This window comes from Macaca thibetana, chromosome 19 (assembly GCF_024542745.1).
Source record: "Macaca thibetana thibetana isolate TM-01 chromosome 19, ASM2454274v1, whole genome shotgun sequence".
NCBI lineage: Eukaryota > Metazoa > Chordata > Mammalia > Primates > Cercopithecidae > Macaca > Macaca thibetana.
Genome location: NC_065596.1, coordinates 35706638 through 35726226, shown reverse-complemented (window position 1 = coordinate 35726226; position 19589 = coordinate 35706638). Strand labels below are relative to the sequence as shown.

Genomic DNA, 19589 nt, shown 5'->3' with positions numbered 1-19589 from the left:
TCTTCACCCCTCTCACCTACGCAGAGCTGCCCAGCGAGCAGCAGGAGCAGTGGGAAGCCTTTGTTTCGGGGCCCCTGGCGGAGACCAACAAGAAGAACATGGTGGACCTGGTGAGGCCCAGATTCTCCTACCGCTTCTCTCTCCGGCCAGTCTTAGCCTCCCCGTCCTCATAGCTGCCTGCCCACCCTCGTCTGGGGGCTCCAGCAGGCCCTGACGCCCCGTCCTCTCCCCAGGTGAACACCCACCACCTACACTCCTCCAGTGACGATGAGGACGACCGGCTCAAGGAGTTCAACTTCCCTGAGGAGGCCGTGCTGCAGCAGGTGGGCCTGGGGCTGTGCGGAGCTGTGCTGGAGTGGGGTCCCGTCCAGCTCCCTCCAGCCCCAACCTCTGCACCCCCACAGGCCTTCATGGACTTCCAGATGCAGCGCATGACCTCCGCCTTTATTGACCACTTTGGCTTCAATGATGAGGAGTTTGGGGAGCAGGAGGAGAGTGTGAAGTGAGTGTCTCTTGCGCAGGGTCAGAGCCCTGTCCTGCCTCTGCAGCAGCAGGCGCGCCTACTTGTGTCTGTCCCCCACACCCACCTGCATGCCCTGTGAGGCTCAGCCTGCAGCTATGGCTGCTGCTGGGCACACGTTGGCCATGGCCTTGTGTGCATGTCTGCAGCCTCGTGTGTCTGCCTCCTCTTACATGAGTTCCGGCTCTGCAGTCTCTTCTCTCCGAGGGGCAGGCCATGAGGGTGGGGCACAAACATCTTCTGTGCTGGGGACACAGAGCAGGTCCCTCCCACTCCTGGAGCTAGCCTTAGGGGTCCCAGGCGGGAGGGGCTCAGGGTAGTGGGGACCAGCAGGTCCTGGCGCAGGGACTGTGAGGCAAAACTGCGCCTGCATGAATGCCCTCTGGGTCACGAGTCTGCCAGACACGAGGGTCCACTTCTCCCCTCCACAGGCCTCGAGGTGACTAAACATTTTTTTCCAATTACCAATTCTGCTTGTTTTGATTTGTGGGGCAACAACATCTTAACATCAGTCACCTCTGGGTGTTGTGATCATAAACTTTTCTGAGTTTCTTGCCACAAGCGTGTGTTGCTTCTAGAGTCAGAAAAAAGTGACTGGACGGAGCGGCTCATGCCTGTAATCCCAGTACTTTGGGAGGCTGAGGCAGGCGGATCACCTGAGGTCAGGAGTTCGAGACCAGCCTGGCCAATATGGTGAAACCCCGTCTCTACAAAAAATACAAAAATTAGCCGGGCATGGTGGCATGTGCCTGTAGTCCCAGCTACTTGGGAGGCTGAGTTAGGACAATCGCTTGGACCCGGGAAGCAGAGGTTGCAGTGAGCTGAGATTGCGCCACTGCACTCCAGCCTGGGCAACACAGCGAGACTCCATCTCGCTCTCCACAATGAGCTCATTTACGGCCAGGGGGACTGAGTCCCCAGGACATAGCCGGTTAGTGTGTGGGAGCTGGATGGCTGCCTATGGCTGCCCCGGGGTTCCTGTACAGCACAGCGTGAGGGGCACCACGATGAGGGATAGTCAGCTGTGCCTCGCTTAGTCCACAGCTGGACAGAGGTCCTCTCAGGTGCAGACATGAGACCCCGTGTGTGCTGCCTCCGTGCCCGGCGTGGAGACTTGCAGAGTGTTGGTCTTTGTGGGTCAGTGGCCTGTGCCGAGACCCCTGGAGAAGATGCTTAAGTGAAAACTGGGCTGGGCACAGTGGCTCACATCTTAATCCCAGCACTTAGGGAGGCCGAAGCAGGAGGATCGCTTGAGTTCAGGAATTTCAGCCCAGCCTGGGTAATGTTGTGAGACCATCTCTGCTTTTTTAATTAAAAGAAAAAAAAAAAAAAACCCCATCCTGGCATGAGGATGAAGGGCCTGACTGGTAGATGGCATTAGTATCACCAGCTGCCCTTTTGGGATGAAACTATTAGCACTTCCTCTACCAAGAAAATTCCAGAGAGGTTAAAAAGTTAAGCGAACAAAACGAAACCTAGGAAGAGTTCCGGAATGGAAAGTGGATGACTGGTTTGAGCACCTCAAGGCTGAAGATGCTGCCCTGCAGAGCTCCTGTGGCAGGAGAAGCCAGGTCAGCTGAGGCTGCCAGTGCCGCGGGGACATGGGCTGCCCCGCCCTAGATCCCCTGCGTGCCCAGCGTGATCTCTGCTCCTCTGCTTCTCAGTGTCTAGGAGGGACTAAGGACACTTGCCTTGGAAGGTGGTTGGGAGAATGAAGTGCGTGAGTGATGTCTGTCACATGCCTAGTGTCCTTTATTAATAATTAACTGCCCGGCCGGGCGCGGTGGCTCAAGCCTGTAATCCCAGCACTTTGGGAGGCCGAGACGGGCGGATCACGAGGTCAGGAGATCGAGACCATCCTGGCTAATATGGTGAAACCCCGTCTCTACTAAAAATACAAAAAACTAGCCGGGCGAGGTGGTGGGCGCCTGTAGTCCCAGCTACTCGGGAGGCTGAGGCAGGAGAATGGCGTAAACCCGGGAGGCGGAGCTTGCAGTGAGCTGAGATCCGGCCACTGCACTCCAGCCTGGGCGACAAAGCGAGACTCCGTCTCAAAAAAAAAAAAAAAAAAAAAAAAAAAAAAAAAAAAAAAAAAAAAATTAACTGCCCTTTATCCGTTGATCTTTGTGGCACAATTTTTCATGAATTTGAGACAAATGATCCCTTGAAGTGTCCCTAACACGTGGGACAGAATGTGGACCCTCATGTTGAGGGAGGTGGGGTCCTGGCAGGCTCAGTTCAAGTTCTGATGTGATTCTTTTGCCCATAACTTAGAATTTCAGCCACAGACCATAGACATCTTGAGGTTAGGGGATGTGCTTTACTGGGCTGTAGCCTCACATGCTGCTTGTGCCTGGCTGGTGTGAGTCTTAGCCTCCTACAGATGCCCCAAGGATGGGGACAAGGGCATGGGTCTGAATCCCTCTCTGGCACCTGTCCTTGGAGAAGCCTGAGGAGAGTCACTTAACATTTCTGAGCCCCATTTTCTCACTTCTGGAGCCAAGGGAAACAATTTACCTCAGTGAGTGGTTTTAAGGATTTAAAGTGATCATCTATGTGAGATGTTGATATTGATATATACATTGCTCCTTAGGACCAGTGGCTTGGGTTGTGCGTGAATTTGCAGATACTGACTCTGCAAGTAGTGAGGGTCAGCTCTACGTTGAGTGAAGAAAGGAATGTGGCCTTGTCCTGTGCTGCCCCCACCCCCAGGTGTACCCTCTCACCATGCCTCACCTTCTCTCCTAGCGCACCTTTTGACAAGACAGCCAACATCACCTTCTCCCTCAACGCTGACGATGACAACGTGAGTACTGCCCTGTCCCCTGGTTGTGGCGAGTGGAGGGGCGTGGGTCTGTGTGCAGTGTGGCCCATCCTCCTGCCCCTGTGCCCTGCAGCCCAACGCCAACCTACTTGAGATATGCTACAAGGACCGCATCCAGCAGTTTGATGATGATGAGGAAGAGGAGGACGAGGAAGAGGCCCAGGGCTCAGGGGAGTCTGATGGAGAAGATGGCGCCTGGCAGGGCAGCCAGTTGGCCAGGGGGGCCCGTCTGAGCCAGCCTCCTGGTGTCCGGTGAGTCCCCCTCCAGTTTCCCTTCTCCAAGCTTCCACCACACAGCAGGGCCAAGGGGTCTACCAACACATTTGGACTGAGGCTGAAGTGAATGAAAAAAATAAGGAAGCTGCATTGGTGTGTGTATTAGTTGGGGGCACTTCCACTTTTGTGGTGATATAAGTCTAATTCAAGGCCAAGCATGGTGGGCTCATGTAATTCGTGAGTGCCTGTAATCCCAGCACTTTGGGAAGCCAGGGCAGATGGATTCCTTGAGCTCAGGAGTTTGAGACCAGCCTTGGGCAACATAGGGAGATCCTGTCTCTACAAAAATGAAAGTTAGATGGGCTTGGTGGTGTGCACCTGTAGTACTGGCTACTCGGGAGGTTGAGGTGGGAGGATGGCTCGAGCCAGGGAGGCAGAGGTTGCAGTGAGCCAAGATCATACCACTGCACCCCAGTCTGGGCAAGAGAGCCAGACCTGTCTCAGAAAAAAAGGTTAGATGATGCATTAAGAAATCAACAAATTAACCAGGCACAGTGGCTCAAGCTTGTAATCCCAGCACTTTGGGAGGAGGCCAAGGTGGATGGATCACTTGAGCTCAGGAGTTTGAGACCTAGCCTGTGCAACATAGCAAAACCCTGTGTCTACAAAAAAAATACAAAAATCACCTGGATTGGTGACATGCGCCTATAGTCCCAGCTACTTGAGAGGCTGAGGTGGAAGGATCGCTTTAGCCTGGGAGGCGGAGGTTGCAGTGAGTTGAGATCGCACCACTGCACTCCAGTCTGGGTGACAGAGCAAGACCTGGTCTCAAAAAAAAAAAAAAAAAAGAATCAACAAATTAAAAGAAATCTAATTCAAATGAGTTTAAGTTATAAATAGAAAGGGATAATCTCTGTGGCTGAAAAAACAGGCAGGTCCTTGAGATATGGCTTGGTCTGTGTGCGTCTCTCTCCCCGCCTCCCCCCTCTCCTTCCTTCATCCCTTAACTTCACTTCCTCTTGTTAGCTCTCATGCATGTTTTCCTAGAAAGGAGGGTAAGATGGTCCCAGGCAGCTTCTCTTTCCTCTGATTCCAGTAAAATGAGAGCTGATGACGTCCTTCTCCAGTGAGGCTGTGATCAGTTTTTAGTGCAAATGTTACATTGTTTTTTTTTCTCTTATTACTGGCCGGCCCCAGAATTGCTGTGATGAAATGGGTTCATGCCATGTAGATTTGACAGCATGAACACTAAGTGACCATCTGCAACTGAGTTTTTGCCTTATGACTTTTGATTTGGGAATTAGGCTGTTTTCACTTTTTATTGACATGTAACGTGAGTATAGACGACTGTACAGATCCTGAGTGTGTGGCCAATGGACATCCTTCCTCAGTGCCCAGACCCAGGAGCAGGACCTTCCCAGTACCCACATCCCCTCTGCTAGCCAGTATCCTCCCTCCTGAGGGTCAAGTTGTCCTGGCTTCTAACCCTGTAGATGAGTTTTGTCTCTGTTTTCACTTAATACAGCATGTAGCATCTCCTTTTGTGTCTGACCTCTTTTGCTCAGCACTCCACTCGTGAGTTCCTTCCCTATTGTGTGTTTGGGTGCCCCTTGCTCTCGTGTAGTGGGGCCATGCTGTACGTGATGAGCTTGAATTGCTTGTTCTGCAGTTGATAGGCCTTTGGGCAGGTTCCTGTTGATCACTGCTGTGAGTGCAGCTGCTATGAATACTCCTGAACGTGTTGTTGGTGCACAAGTGTGTCATTGCTTGAGCCAGGGAGGCAGAGGTTACAGTGAGCCGAGATCATACCACTGCACTCCAGTCTGGGCAACAGAGCCAGACCTGTCTCAAAAACAAGGTTAGATGATGCATTAAGAAATCAACAAATTAACCAGGCACAGTGGCTCAAGCTTGTAATCCCAGCACTTTGGGAGGAGCACTTTGGGAGGATCCAGCATCTTGACTTAGCCCTTTGTTTTCTTCTAAGAGTTTTATAGCATTATTTCTATGGTTTTCAATTCATTTTGAGCTAAATTTTGTATATGGTGTGAGGTGGGGGTTCAGTCCAGCTTCATCTCTTTACATGTAGATAACCAGTTTTCCCTGCACCAGTTGTTGAAGACACTGTCCTTTCTCCACTGAATCATCTTGGCACCTGTGTAAAAAAGAAATATTTGACCATATGTGTGAGAGAGTGTTTCTTCCCTCTCTGTTCTGTTCCATCAGTCTGTCTTTATCCAGTACCACACTGCCCTGGTTGCTGTTGCTTTATAGTAAGTTTTGAAAATGGGAGGTTTGTTGGGCACGGTGGCTTGCACCTGCAATCCCAGCACTCTGGGAGGCCAATCAGGTGGATCACCCGAGGTCAGGAGTTTGAGACCAGCCTGGCCAACATGGCGAAACCCTGTCTCTACTAAAAATACAAAAATTAGCCGGGTGTGGTGGTGGTTTCCTGTATGTAATCCCAGCAACTCAGGATGCTGAGGCAGGAATATCGCTTGAACCTGGGAGGCAGAGGTTGCAGTGAGCTGAGACTGCACCATTGCCCTCCAGCCTGGGTGACAAGAAGGAAACTCCCATCTCCCAAAAAAAAGAAAATGGAAGGTTTTAGTCTACCAACCTTGTTCTTCTTTTTCAAGATTGTTTTGACCTATTTGGGATTTCTTGAGATTCCATATGAATTTTAGGATCAGCTTATTAATTTCAAAGAAGAAACCAGCTAAGTTTCTTAAAGGATTCTTGTAATGCATGAACATGGGTGTCTGTTTATATAGGTCACAAAATGTCTTTCAACAGTGTTTCGTAGGTTTTAGAGTATGAGGTTTGTATTTCTTTTAAGTTTATTCCTGTTTTCTTCTTTCTGATACTATTGTAATTGGAATTTTCTTGAAATTGTTTTCAGATTGTTACAAGTGTATGAAAATACAATAGGTTTTTGTATGTTGATCTATTATCCTGCAACCTTGCTGAAGTAATTTATGAATTCTTATAGTTTTAGTGGATTCCTTAGGATTTTCTAGGTACAGAATCATGTCATGTGAATAGAGATCATTTTCCTTCCTTTCAAATCTGGATGCTTTTAATTTCCTTTTCTTGCCTGGTTGCCTAGCTAGCCTCCAGTACAATGTTGAACAGAAGTGGCAAGAACAGGCCTCCTTGTTTTGTTCCTGATCTTAGGGGAAGCATGCAGCCTTTCACCGTTTAAGTGTGCTGTTAGTCGTGGGGTTGGACAGATGCCTTGTATTAGGTTGAGGGGCTTCCTTTATACTCCTTGGTCATTGAGTGTTTTCGTTTACTTTTAACTATATACAGATATATTACTTTCCAGTTAAAGTAGTCAGTTACTCTGTTAAGACAAAAATATTTAGTCAGCATTTTAGACATAGTATATAGTCCCATACTGCATCTTTGGGTCAATAATGGACCATATATGAGACAGTGGTCCTGTAAGATTATAATACTCTGTTTTTACTGTTTCTTTCCTATGTTTAGATACACAAACATTTACCATTGTGTTATAATTGCCTATAGTATTCAGTACCATAACATGCTGTACGGGTCTGTAGTCTAGGAGCAATAGGGCTATACCATAGAGCCTAGGTGTGTAGTAGGCGCTCCCATCCAGGTGTGTGTAAGTGCACTCTAGAATGTTCACACGATAGTAAAATCTCCTAATGCTGCATTTTCCAGCACGCACTCTCCCTGTTAAAGCTTAGTTTTAATGTGACTTTGCTTACCCCTTTCCTGGTTGATCAGCACATAGATTGCTTGGATTTCTTCATGTTCACAGGTGTGTGTTAGTCAACATTCAGCCAGTATTTTTGGAGCAGCTATGGGTGCCTGGTGGTTTCTCAGGGCTGAGGATACAGCAGTGGCAAAAGTTAGCCATCTCTGCCTTCTTGGAGTTTCTAGTTGGAGGGAGAGAGAGAGTAGTGTGAAGCCTTCCGTCCAGAGGGTGGGGCTGCTGGTGGGAAGGCCTGTCACTGTGGTGACAGTGTGAGGTGACAGCTGGGAGGTGACTTGAGAGCTGGTGAGTGGGTCTGCTCTGGCTGCCATGGCTGAGTCTCAGCCCACTTCCTAGGGCCTACCCTGCATGGATGATTGGGGGCGAATGGTCTCCTTACGGCTTCATTCTGTCCCTGCCCGCTTGTGTTCTCACCTTTGGCTCAGAACTCTCCCAGCCTCTCCTGGTGTCACCACACCCCAAACTCCCTGACCCCTTCTGTGACCTGCCGGTCATCCCAGCCCACTCTCCGCGGGCTGGCCCTGGGCTGCAGGGAACGGGATGGGTGTCGGCTGGTCTGTCCCACACAGCTAGCTGACGAGGCGGTTTCTGGGGCAGGAGTGGAGGCAGCACAGACAGTGAGGATGAAGAAGAGGAGGACGAGGAGGAGGAGGAAGACGAGGAGGGCATTGGCTGTGCAGCCCGTGGAGGGGCCACCCCCATGTCCTACCCCAGCCCTGGCCCTCAGCCTCCAGGTGAATGAATGGGCGGTGTGGTCAGGTGTACACAGGGCTGTCTGCCTGCTACCGAGTTCACCCTCTGTGCCGCTCCCCCAACTCCATCCCAGGCCCCAGCTGGACAGCCACCTTTGACCCAGTGCCTACAGATGCCCCGACCAGCCCCCGAGTCTCCAGGGAGGAAGAGCTGCACACTGGGCCTCCAGCCCCACAGGGACCCCTCAGTGTGTCCCAGGACCTCCCCACCGAGGACCTGGCCAGCCCTCCTGCCCGTGATGCCCTGCAGCTCAGGTGAGAACCAGATGGGACGGGCTGGATGGCGCTGGTATCCCGAGACCAGGAGGTGGCCATGGGGTCCCAGTCCTCTCATAGGCTCGAGTGCTAACCCTAGCTGCCCCCTTGGGCTGCCTCTCATCTGCCAGGTCTCAGGACCCCACACCCCCCTCAGCACCTCAGGAAGCCACAGAAGGCAGCAAAGTCATAGAGCCCTCAGGTGAGCCCCAGTTTGCCCTGCCCACCTGTGGCCCTGGGCAGAGAGAGCAGCCTGGCCAGCTCTGAGCTTGCTGGGAGGCTGCAGCTGAGATCTCTCATCCCCCACAGCCCCCTGCCAGGCCTTGGTTAGCATCGGGAACCTTCAGGCCACCTTCCACGGGATCCGTTCTGCCCCCAACTCCTTGGACAGGTGAGCGGCGAGGTGGGGCTTGCTAAGGTGAGGGCCGCGTGTCAGGAGAAGCCTTTTCTCCTCCGCGGTGAGGTGGGCTCTGGGTTCATCTTGTCCCTGAGCTGCTCCAGGTCTCCTTGGCAGGACCCCCAGGCCTAGCCTCATGTTGTGCCCCGGCCCCTGCACTCTGTAGGCTGGTTCTTCTCTTAGTAGCCTGGGATGCTTGGGGCCCTTGAGCCCCAGGGTTGGGAAAGGCTCGTTGGAGGGTGTGAAGGATTGGGAGGGTGAGAGCATGCAGAAGGCCCCTTGGGGCTGTCTCAGCTGGCCTCGAGTGCCTCTTCCACAGGGACAGGAGGCGGGAAGAGGGTTGCTTGTCTTCCTGCCCAGGGCCATGCCATCCCTCCACGCTGAGCCAGCTGAGTCCTTGGGAGGCCCCTCCTGGTGGGGCAGGTGGCAGACACACACCCAGTGAGCCGACTGCAGTCGTCTGGGGTGTGAGGGTGTCAGCAGGTGACAGTGGGGGCCACGCTGACAGCCGCACTTTCCTCACCCACAGTGCAACCAGAGACCCCGCTACCTCTGTCCCAGCCTCCGGGGCCCACCAGCGCCCCCAGACCACAGATGGGGAGAAGAGCCCAGAGCCCTTGGGGCTTCCCCAAAGCCAGAGGTGAGCACCAGGGCAGCGGGGCGCGGCAGGGCTGGTGGGGCAGGAAGTGACCTCTGCACATCCCCTCTCTCCCATGACAGTGCCCAGGCCCTCACGCCTCCTCCGATACCCAATGGCTCTGCCCCGGAAGGGCCTGCATCCCCAGGCTCCCAGTGAGTGTGGCTGCAGCCTGGGGCTGGGTAGGTGGGGCTGGGCCTGCTGGACCCTCACACGACGTCTCCCTCTGTTTCCAGATAGCTGCCTGGTGCGGCAGCGGCGGCCAAATCTTCCGTCCTTCCGTGGATCTCCCAGGGTGGGGGCAGGGCGGGTCCCATGATGGCCCCCAGTGCCCTCATCACCCTGAACCCCCCACATTCTCTCCTCTGGACCCCCAGGAGGCGGGTGTCAGGGAGACAGGCCCAACCCACCCCCATTTGCACTGAGAAGAGAAGTTTTGGAGCATTGCCTCCTAGAATAAAGATAAAGAGAGTCAAATAGAGAGAATGGAGAGAGAGAAACGTATATTATATATTATATATAGAGAGAGGGAGGAGAGCGAGAGAAAGTGAGGACACCAAGCTGGGCTGGCGGCTCCAAAGCACAGCCTTCCCCGTTCCGTCCCAGTGGGGGCTGGTGTTAGGGGTCCCAAGGTTGCCGCCCACGTGCCCAGCCGTCCCATGCTCCAGCGCAGATGGCCACGCCCACACCCGGCCTTTCAGCTCAGGTCCACCATGGGGGACGGCCCAGCACAGGTGGGGGTGCCAGAGGATCCCGAGTGGGGGCCGTGCCTTTGCCCAGACCCTGCACTTTCAACCAGGCCAGTCCGGCTCTGGGGAGCAGGGGCCTCCCCGGCAACACCCCTAGGGGCCTTGAGGGTCTGGGGTCCCAGCCCTGTTGCCAAGTGGCCTTGTCCCCAGCTCCCTCCTCCAGGCTGGTGTGAGTGTGCGTGCGTTCGTGCCGAGCTTCTATTTCATATTGCAAATATAAATAAAGGAAGACAGTTTACGATTCTGCTGGTCAGACCTTACGTTCTGGGATGCGGGGTGGGGAGCCTGTTATCCCTGCACCTCAGAGGCTGGGGGTGCTTCTGACCCAGTCTGTCCCAACACTGCGTCCTGCCAGGGGGAAGCCTGAGGCTGCAGAGGCCCCAGGCTGGGCCAGGCGCTGGCTGTGAGGGCTCCTACCAGGCCTACCCCACCTGTGGGCAGGCCTGTGGGCAGAGAATAGAAGCCACCGACGTGCTCACATCCCTGCTCCTGCCCGCACTTACCCCCAGTAACCAAGCCCAGCATTGAGGCTGGGCTCTGGCGCCCAGTAGGTCTGAGTCTTTCAGGTGGAAGGTGGAAATGTAGGCTGGGTGTGCAGCGAGTGGCACGGGTGAGCGGCGCTGGGAAACCGGAGCGTGTGGACCGGGCCATGAGGACAGTGTCCTCACTTGGATGGCAGTTGGCTTGGAGGTCACCCGGGGCTCACTCAGCTAACAGGAGAGGGGGCTTATTCGCCGCATTCATGGTGGTCCCTCCTCGTCACCCACTGAAGCAGTGTTTGTGGTGGAGCCCATGAGGGCTTGGTGGGGTTGAGCAGAATGAGGGAAGGTTTCGTGGAGCAGGGAGGGAGATGGCTAGGGCAGCAAGTGAAGGACGGACTCGCCTTCCCATCCCTCCAGGGGTGCTCCTGCCAGCCAGCCCCTCCCCCGCTTTCATGAAGGGGTGGCCGTTGGAATTCTGCACTCCATCTCTGCTGATTGGGCCCAGGACAAGGGGACGGGCATTTGTGGGCCTCACCCCCCCCCAGGCAGACAGGAGGAGGAAACCATGTCCCAGCAGGCAGGGCAGAGGGACCCCCGATGCCAACAGTGCTTTATCAGCGGGTGCCAGGCAAGGCCGTCCCCAGGGTGAGGACAACATCTCTCCGGGCCCTGTTATCAGTCACAGAGTCCACAGGACGCTCCTTGGGTTAACGTGTAACCATGAGCCGTCCCCGCCACCCCCTGAAGCCACTCGCTCCCAGATTAGGTTGCTCTGGGGGTATCAGGCCAGCATGGACGCTGGCAAAGCGGGGCAGACCCTGAAGACTCGCTGCTCAGCCCAGGTGAGAGCCTTCCGAGGTGTGCCTGGGGCTGGGGGCCAGGCCCCTGGAACCCCAGCAGCCGGTGGGTCTGGGAGCTGCTGTCCTTGAGTTGGTTGGGACCCTGGGAAGCTGGGTTCTGGCAGCCTGGTCCCTGAATGGGTACAGCCTGTACAGCTGGGGTCCCAGGTAGGGGTGGGACAGGAGCCACAAGATCTCAGTCCCAAGAACGGGGGCTGGGCTGGGTTTCGGCTCAGCAGCTCCCCATTCCCCAAAGCGCCCAGATGTCTGCAGGTGGCTGAGCCCCTTCATCCTCTCCTGCTGCGTGTACTTCTGCCTCTGGATTCCCGAGGACCAGCCGTCCTGGGTCGCTGCCCTGGTCAAGTGCCTGCCCATCCTTGGCCTGGCCGGGTTCCTGTGGGTCGTGTGCCCGGGCGGGGGCTACAGCCGGCTCCTCCAGGGAGCCCTCTTGTGCTCGGCAGTGGGGGACGCCTGCCTCATCTGGCCTGGAGCCTTCCTCCCTGGTGAGCGGAAGCTGCCATGACGCCTTCCGGATACCCGTGTGAGGGAGGCCCCAGCACTTGGATGGGAGCCTGCGGTGCAGAGGGCTCCTGTGAGAGCTCTGGTGGTCAGAGGCACGGTGGGGGGTGCAGCCATGACCGAGGCAGCTCACGCTCCAGCGAGGGATGGGGGCTGGCGGTGTAGGGCAGTAGCTGGGGGTGGCAAGGGCAGTGAGGACCCGCTGGGGGTGCTGCAGTTTGAAGCAGGGTTGCTGAGGAAGGTGTCGCTGAGGAAGTCACATTTGGGCAGAGCAGAAGGTGCTGTGTGCCTGTGTGGGGGAAGGGCAAGTGCAAAGGCTCCGGGACAGGGGTGTGCCAGGTGCTTGTGGCCAGGCAGGCCAGGGTGACCGGGCAGAGTGGCTGGTGAGCCGGAGGGCATGGGGCTTTGGAGGCCAAGAGAAGATGGGGCCTCCTGTCGGTTCTGAGCAGAGCAAGGATGGACACTGCATGTGGGGAGGCCTGCAAGGAGGCTTGGCCAGGGTGGGGCCTGGTGTTTTGGGACGGCCCTTATTTTAGGCCCTGAGGGGTGACCTCGGGGCCATTCCCAGGATGGGCCTTCCTCACTGGCACCCCACCCCTCTCCCACCAGGCATGGCCGCCTTCGCCACCACCCACCTTCTCTACGTCTGGGCCTTCGGCTTCTCTCCCCTGCAGCCTGGCCTGCTGCTGCTCATCATCCTGGCCTCTGGCCCCTACCTCAGCCTTGTGCTCCAGCACCTTGAGCCGGATATGGGCCTGCCTGTGGCAGCCTATGGGCTGATCCTGATGGCCATGCTGTGGCGCGGCCTGGCCCGGGGCGGGAGTGCCGGCTGGGGCGCGCTGCTCTTCACACTCTCTGATGGCGTGCTGGCCTGGGACACCTTCGTCCAGCCCCTGCCCCATACCCGCCTGGTGGTCATGACCACCTACTACGCTGCCCAGCTCCTCATCACACTGTCGGCCCTCAGGAGCCAGATGGCGAAGACCGACTGACTAGAGAGCTTGAAGGGCCGGTATTCAGGCGCTCTCCTCTTGCAAAGACCTGGGCCTCCCAGATCAGCCCAGCCCGAGAAATACCCTCAGCAGCGAAGCTTCCTCACGCCTGTCTGCAGGCGCCACCGCCGCCGCCGCTTCCAGCTGAAGACGTTTGAGGACCCTTTGCGGAATTCCAAGTCCACTGCTGGGTTCCAGCCGCCTTCTCCAGGTTCTGACTCCAGATCCCTGGCTCCTCAGCCAGGCCCACATGTGGCCCTCCCAGCCACCAGCCCGCCTCCGTGTTCTGTGTCGGCCCCACAGTCTGCCCGCCCCCAGCTCCTGCTCTGAATCCGTTTTCCTTGTCTTAGTAAAGTGGGTGTGGAACCATCGATGTTGCTGTTGCCGTGGGAGAGGCCTCGGGGAAGATCATTGTGATTAACCATCGTGGTTAATGACAGCAAACGGTTCTTGGTCACTCCCCATGGACCAGGCCTGGTGCCCAGTGGGACCCTCCCTGGCCGTCGGGTGGGAGTGGATTTGAGGAGATAAAGTGAGGACTGTGCAGAACTGAGCCAAGAGAACTGTTTGGTCTGTGTTAGTTTCCCGGGGCTGCCGCCACAAATAAATTACCCCGAACCAGATGCTTTGAAACAAGATGAACGGACTCTCCCGCAGTTCTGGAGACCCAAAGTCCAACATCAGGGTGTTTTCCTGCCCATGCTCCCTCTTAAGGCTCTCGGGAAGAATCTATCCTTGCCCTCTTGGCTTCTGGAGGCTCCCGGGAATCCCTGGCTTCCCTCGGCCTGTGGCTGTGTCTCTCCGTCTTCACGTGACTGGCTTCACCGGGCAGCCTCCCTCTGTGTCTGCAGCCTTCTAGGGACACAGGCCATTGGATTTAGGGCCCACCGTAAACCCAGGGTGATTCCATCTCAAGATCCTTAAGTATGTGTGCAAAGACCCTGTTTGTAAGTAGTGTCACCTGCATAGGTACCTGGGGTTAGGACTTGGACATATCTTTTTAGGGGACAGAACCCGCTGCAGTCACATGCAGTATCGGGAGAAGGGTCGGAGGCTTGAGGATGAGGAGGGAGGGTGGCAAGGGGGTAGGAATCAAATGGGAAGGAGGAACCCAGCTGTGCTCCTTGTCAAGGCTGTGTGACCTTGGCAAGCTGCTGTCCCTCTCTGGTCCTCAGATTCTGCATCTGAATACTTGACAGGGTCCAAGCTGCTCTCCAAGACCCTATTTGACTTCTGCATCCATGATGTGCTTTCAGTGACTCATAGCAGAGAGGCAACTTCTCCATCCGTGGTGGTCAGCATTTAGAGACTCTTACAGCAGAGAGGCGACTTCTCCATCCATGGTCAGCATTTAGAGACTCTTACAGCAGAGAGGCGACTTCTCCATCCATGGTCAGCATTTAGAGACTCTTACAGCAGAGAGGCGACCTCTCCATCCATGGTCAGCATTTAGAGACTCTTACAGCAGAGAGGCGACTTCTCCATCCATGGTCAGCATTTAGAGACTCTTACAGCAGAGAGGCGACTTCTCCATCCTGGTCAACATTTAGAGACTCTTACAGCAGAGAGGCGGCTTCTCCATCCATGGTCAGCATTTAGAGACTCTTACAGCAGAGAGGCGACTTCTCCATCCATGGTCAGCATTTAGAGACTCTTACAGCAGAGAGGCGACTTCTCCATCCATGGTCAGCATTTAGAGACTCTTACAGCAGAGAGGCGACTTCTCCATCCATGGTCAGCATTTAGAGACTCTTACAGCAGAGAGGCGACCTCTCCATCCATGGTCAGCATTTAGAGACTCTTACAGCAGAGAGGCGACTTCTCCATCCATGGTCAGCATTTAGAGACTCTTACAGCAGAGAGGCGACTTCTCCATCCTGGTCAACATTTAGAGACTCTTACAGCAGAGAGGCGGCTTCTCCATCCATGGTCAGCATTTAGAGACTCTTACAGCAGAGAGGCGACTTCTCCATCCATGGTCAGCATTTAGAGACTCTTACAGCAGAGAGGCGACTTCTCCATCCATGGTCAGCATTTAGAGACTCTTACAGCAGAGAGGCGACCTCTCCATCCATGGTCAGCATTTAGAGACTCTTACAGCAGAGAGGCGACTTCTCCATCCATGGTCAGCATTTAGAGACTCTTACAGCAGAGAGGCGACTTCTCCATCCATGATCAGCATTTAGAGACTCTTATAGCAGAGAGGCGACTTCTCCATCCATGGTCAGCATTTAGAGACTCTTAGAGCAGAGAGGCGACTTCTCCATCCATGGTCAGCATTTAGAGACTCTTACAGCAGAGAGGCGACTTCTCCATCCATGGTCAGCATTTAGAGACTCTTACAGCAGAGAGGCGACTTCTCCATCCATGGTCAGCATTTAGAGACTCTTACAGCAGAGAGGCGACTTCTCCATCCTGGTCAGCATTTAGAGACTCTTATAGCAGAGAGGCGACTTCTCCATCCTGGTCAACATTTAGAGACTCTTACAGCAGAGAGGCGACTTCTCCATCCAGGATCAGCATTTAGAGACTCTTACAGCAGAGAGGCGACTTCTCCATCCAGGACCTGCATTTCGGGACTCTCGGATGTGAGAGTACAGAGGTGGGAAGGGAAGGTGGGGATCCTGGAGGACAGGGACCAGGAAGGAAAGTGAGGACAGGAATCCACAGTTGGAGTGAGGAGAAGTAGAAGCTGAGGGATTTCCCTCAGTAAGAGTCAGGCGTGAGGAGGATCTGAAGAATTGCACTCAGGCTTGAAACCTCCACTTCCTCCTCATCTCCTACCCTCCTGTCCACTCAGACCTGATGAAAGGCGGGGAAAGAGGAAATTCCACAGGAAAGTGCAGCTGGAGGGACGGGGCTCTGGGTGTGCAGATTCCAGGGGTGCATGGGGCCTGCAGACGTGGCTGTCCAAAGCGACAGGGCGCTGCCCTCCTGTCAGCATCCCGCAGCCCCAGCATCCTGTCTCTCCTCCCTGATTCTGGCCCCCGGACGACCTTTCGTCTGACTTTTCAAAGGTCTGCTTTCTCACAGTCTGATTTGTGTTTCTCTAAAGCAGAGCTCTTAGAGGCGCTGTGCACATCCCCCTCAGGCTCCTTCCAGCCCTGCCAGGACCCAGACCTGGGGCAAGGAGCAAAACGCCGTCTCCATCTTCCCTCTCAAGTCAGGGTGGCTGGTGGGGATGAGGTGGGGTGGGACTCAGCAGCCTTCATTCCGATCCTGCAGGTCAGACCACCCCTGGGTCTGATTCCCTGTCTGGTCCCTCCCCAGGCCCTCTGGACGACAGAGGCCACAGCAGCAGGTTAGTGACCCCATCAGCCTCCATCCTGCACGTCTAGGAAGGGCCGTGGGATTCCCTCTTCTGTTCACCACAGAGCCTTCTCCTCATGTCTCAGCCCCCAAGGCAGTCAGAATCCTGAGTGCGGAGGCTCGGACCTCCAGCTCCATCACCCTGAGCTGGGCAGCCCCAAGGACCCAGACCTGCAGACTTCCATCTACTGGGTCCGGGGGCGGGCATGACCAGCGGGAACACAAGCACGTCAGACTGCTGGCTAGGGGTGGAGGGACTTCAGCCTGAGACCCTCTACACCTTCTCTGTGTGGGCCGAGAGGAAAGGAATAGGTGGCCCCAGGGACGTCCTGAGCATGTCCACAGGTAAGAGGGACCACCTGTCCACTGCCCAGCAACATGTGCGTGTGTGCCTGTGTGTGCACGTGCGTGTGTGTGTTTGCACATTTGTAAAAAGTGCCAGGCTGTGCACTTTATTCTCATGATTAGAGCCACAAACAAACTTCATCAAATGACTCTTCTTTCCACATTCCCAAACTAGTCCCTGGCCTGGTCACGCAGGCTCAGACCACCAGCTCCCTCACCCTGAGGCCCCTACAGGCCCAGACCCCAAGACCTGCCCCTACTGGCTCCACTGGGCCAGTGACTCCTCAGACTTCAGGGTGCCTGTGGAGGGCCTGACTGCAGGGACCAGCATGTGGGCGCAGTAGCATGAGGTCAACAGCCCCGGCCAGATGCTCACAGAGGCCACAGGTAAGGGGCGAGAGCACCCCGGGCTTGGGGAGTAAGGCCTCTGGCTTCTGGGCTCCACTGATAGGGTGCGTGCCTCCAAAACAAGAAGGGCTGTGGGAAGGAGGGGATGCTTCCCTTGGCTCTGGAGGCCCGGGGACTATGGCGTGTGGTCTGTGAAGCAGGTTCCCTGTGCACTGGTTACCAACTTACCAGAGCCCGATGAGACAGAACGCCACACATGCAAAGTTACGTGAAGTGGGTTTGTTCCTCACAGATGGGCAGCAAGGGACAGGATCCATTGTGAGCTGATCCCCCAAGGCTTAGGAAAGTGGCCTAGGCAGGATAGGGTCACAATTGTGTGTGTCTCACTTGTATGGCAGTTGAGGGACCCCAAAAAGTACCCAGCCCTGGGTTTTCTACTCTGGGTGAAACCTGAGTCACTGGGCTCAAGCGTTGAAGGGCATTCTGTCTCTAGGGTAGGCAGGAATGGAGCCCAGGCTGCCTGGCCGGTCCCTCCATATCTCGGGATGTTGCATTCCCAGCACATTCTACAGTTACTTTTGAGAACTACAAGTAAGAGACAACTGGGTCTGTTTAAGGCCACTCAGAGAACCTTCCTGCAGGAACCCTGACCCCCTTCCCTTCCTTTCCTTGCCCGGTCAGGTCGTGGATCTGAGGATACAGGCTTAGACCCCGAGTTCTGTGACACTAAGGTGTATATCCCCGCTGGGCCCAGACCCCCACACCTACACCTACTGGGTCCAGTGGGCAGGGACCACAGTCCCCAGTGGGACCAGAAATGTGGCAGAGAGGGAGTCGTGGTGGAGGCCCTGGAATCTGGGGCTTCATAAACCTTCATTGTGTGGGCTGAAAGGTGCGGTGGCTCACGCCTGTAATCCCTGCACTTTGGGAGGCCAAGGTGGGCAGATGACCTGAGGTCAGGAGCTCAAGACCAGCCTGGCCAACATGATGAAACCCTGTCTCTACTAAAAATACAAGAAAATTAGCTGGATGTGGTGGTGCATGCCTGTAATCCCAGCTACTCAGGAGACTGAGGCAGGAGAATCGCTTGAACACGGGAGGTGGAGGTTGCAGTGAGCCAAGATCGCGCCACTGCACTCCAGCCTGGGTGACCAGAGCAAAACTCCGTCTCCAAAAATAAATAGCCAGGCATGGTGGCTCATGCCTGTAATCCCAGCACTTTGGGAGGCCAAGGCAGGCAGATCACCAGGTCAGGAGTTCAAGACCAGCCTGGACAACATGATGCAACCCCATCTCTACTAAAAATACAAAAATTAGCCGGGCATGGTGGCACATGACTGTAATCTCAGCTACTCGAGAGCCTGAGGCAGGAGAATCGCTTGAATTCGGGAACTAGAGGTTTCAGTGAGCCTAGATCGTGCCATTGCACTCTAGCCTGGGTGACAAAGTGAGACTCTGTCTCAAATAGCCTGGTGTGGTGGCTCACGCCTGCAATCCCAGCACTTTGGGAGGCCACGGCGGGCGGATCACCTGAGGTAGGGAGTTGGACACCAGCCTGACCAACATGGAGAAACCCCGTCTCTACTAAAAATATATAACTAGCCGGGTGTGGTGGCACATGCCTGTAGAATCGCTTGAACCCAGGAGGCGGAGGTTGTGGTGAGCCGAGATCACACCACTGCACTCCAGCCTGGGCAACAAGAGCAAAACTCCGTCTCAAAAATAAATTTTCTGCATCTTAGCAGGTTCTCCTGCCTCCTCTCCAGTTTGTACCCGCCTTCCCCAAGAGTGGCCAGTCTCCTGATCTTTATCACCGTAAATTAGTGTAGTCTGTCCTTGAACCTTCTCTAAGGGGAATTATACAGTATATAGTTATTTGATCCTGGCTTTCTTCACTCAACACTGTGGATGAAGTGTGGATCCATGCTGTGTGTTTTTATTTTTATTGCTGTGTAGTATTTATCATATGAATGTATTGCAATTTATTGTTTCATCCCTCTCTTCATGAACATTTTGTATTTCTAGTTTTGGGCTCCTATAAATAAAGCTACCATGAACATTTCTGTCCATGTCTTTTGGAGCACACAGAAAGTTCTTTCTCTCAGGTGTCTGCCTAGCAGTGGAATTGCTCAGTGATGATATATGTACCTTTAGCTTTCATGGTTACTGACAAACCATTTCTCAAAGCAGCTTCCCAGGTTACCATCCTGCCAGCAATGTGAGGAAGCTTCATTTGCCCCATATACTTGCAAATAGTTGGTTGTTCGTCTTTTCCATTTTAGTTATGCTGCTGCAGTGTTTTGATACTTCCTTGTGGTTTAATTTCCATAATGACTAATGAAGTTGAACACCTTCCCATTTGTGTGTGTGTGTGTGTGTGTGGGCCATTTGGATATCCTTCTTGGTAAAATGTCTCTTCAAGTCCATTGCCCATTAAATGGGTCTTCTGCCTCCCTTAATTTGTAGGAAGCCTTTGAAAATATAAAGGGTACAGCTCTTTTGTCAGATGTTTGTGTCACTAAGCGTCATCATGGCCTAGTTTTTTTTTTTTTTGAGACGGAGTCTCGCTCTGTCACCCAGGCTGGAGTGCAGTGGCGCCATCTTGGCTCACTGCAAGCTCCGCCTCCTGGGTTTACACCATTCTTCTGCCTCAGCCTCCC

At 54.6% G+C, this 19589-nt stretch overlaps 3 protein-coding genes and 1 long non-coding RNA gene across 7 annotated transcripts in view; 3 read left to right on the top strand and 1 right to left on the bottom strand.

The window, feature by feature from the left end:
• The window catches only part of PPP6R1 (protein phosphatase 6 regulatory subunit 1), a 31334-nt gene extending 20998 nt beyond the window's left edge, over nucleotides 1-10336 (top strand). For 2 of the 3 annotated variants that reach the window (XM_050771681.1, XM_050771679.1), the window contains exons 13-24: nucleotides 25-110; nucleotides 234-323; nucleotides 405-502; nucleotides 3269-3326; nucleotides 3418-3596; nucleotides 7903-8039; nucleotides 8132-8312; nucleotides 8444-8514; nucleotides 8622-8703; nucleotides 9239-9349; nucleotides 9430-9501; nucleotides 9583-10336. In XM_050771681.1, coding sequence (XP_050627638.1) covers nucleotides 25-110; nucleotides 234-323; nucleotides 405-502; nucleotides 3269-3326; nucleotides 3418-3596; nucleotides 7903-8039; nucleotides 8132-8312; nucleotides 8444-8514; nucleotides 8622-8703; nucleotides 9239-9349; nucleotides 9430-9501; nucleotides 9583-9586 — 1169 coding nt within the window. In that variant the 3' untranslated portion in view covers nucleotides 9587-10336. Of the gene's footprint in view, nucleotides 1-24; nucleotides 111-233; nucleotides 324-404; nucleotides 503-3268; nucleotides 3327-3417; nucleotides 3597-7902; nucleotides 8040-8131; nucleotides 8313-8443; nucleotides 8515-8621; nucleotides 8704-9238; nucleotides 9350-9429; nucleotides 9506-9582 lie in introns of those variants that run through there. The other variant, XM_050771680.1, reaches the window with a different exon arrangement.
• Nucleotides 10337-10835: 499 nt separating this feature from the next.
• On the top strand, nucleotides 10836-13480 carry TMEM86B (transmembrane protein 86B). Its single transcript, XM_050771773.1, has 3 exons — nucleotides 10836-11419; nucleotides 11673-11919; nucleotides 12545-13480. The coding sequence occupies exons 1-3, from the start codon at nucleotides 10946-10948 to the stop codon at nucleotides 12925-12927; spliced, it is 1104 nt and encodes a 367-aa protein (XP_050627730.1). The 5' UTR covers nucleotides 10836-10945; the 3' UTR covers nucleotides 12928-13480.
• Nucleotides 13481-14256: 776 nt separating this feature from the next.
• LOC126943276 (uncharacterized) lies at nucleotides 14257-15129 on the bottom strand. 2 transcript variants are annotated; one of them, XR_007721722.1, is made up of 4 exons: nucleotides 15040-15129; nucleotides 14893-14990; nucleotides 14551-14697; nucleotides 14257-14355 (listed from the first exon to the last, which is right to left on the bottom strand). It is a non-coding gene; the product is annotated as an uncharacterized LOC126943276 (long non-coding RNA). The 2 variants fall into 2 exon arrangements; XR_007721723.1 differs by lacking the exons at nucleotides 14893-14990; nucleotides 15040-15129 and adding an exon at nucleotides 14747-14823.
• A 57-nt stretch (nucleotides 15130-15186) lies between these two features.
• LOC126941692 (uncharacterized) lies at nucleotides 15187-16925 on the top strand. Its single transcript, XM_050768359.1, has 4 exons — nucleotides 15187-15345; nucleotides 15491-16228; nucleotides 16323-16484; nucleotides 16816-16925. The coding sequence occupies exons 2-4, from the start codon at nucleotides 15733-15735 to the stop codon at nucleotides 16923-16925; spliced, it is 768 nt and encodes a 255-aa protein (XP_050624316.1). The 5' UTR covers nucleotides 15187-15345; nucleotides 15491-15732.
• Nucleotides 16926-19589: the final 2664 nt, after the last annotated feature.

What these genes read in the sequence shown, in the direction of transcription:
- TMEM86B (XM_050771773.1), top strand. Translation starts at nt 10,946, where the DNA reads ATGGCTAGGGCAGCAAGTGAAGGACGGACTCGCCTTCCCATCCCTCCA. An exon ending in AGACTCGCTGCTCAGCCCAG is followed by an intron (nt 11,420 to 11,672) that starts GTGAGAGCCTTC and finishes CATTCCCCAAAG; the next exon opens with CGCCCAGATGTCTGCAGGTG. An exon ending in GCCTGGAGCCTTCCTCCCTG is followed by an intron (nt 11,920 to 12,544) that starts GTGAGCGGAAGC and finishes CTCTCCCACCAG; the next exon opens with GCATGGCCGCCTTCGCCACC.
- LOC126941692 (XM_050768359.1), top strand. Translation starts at nt 15,733, where the DNA reads ATGAAAGGCGGGGAAAGAGGAAATTCCACAGGAAAGTGCAGCTGGAGG. An exon ending in GACAGAGGCCACAGCAGCAG is followed by an intron (nt 16,229 to 16,322) that starts GTTAGTGACCCC and finishes CTCATGTCTCAG; the next exon opens with CCCCCAAGGCAGTCAGAATC. An exon ending in CGTCAGACTGCTGGCTAGGG is followed by an intron (nt 16,485 to 16,815) that starts GTGGAGGGACTT and finishes AGGCCCCTACAG; the next exon opens with GCCCAGACCCCAAGACCTGC.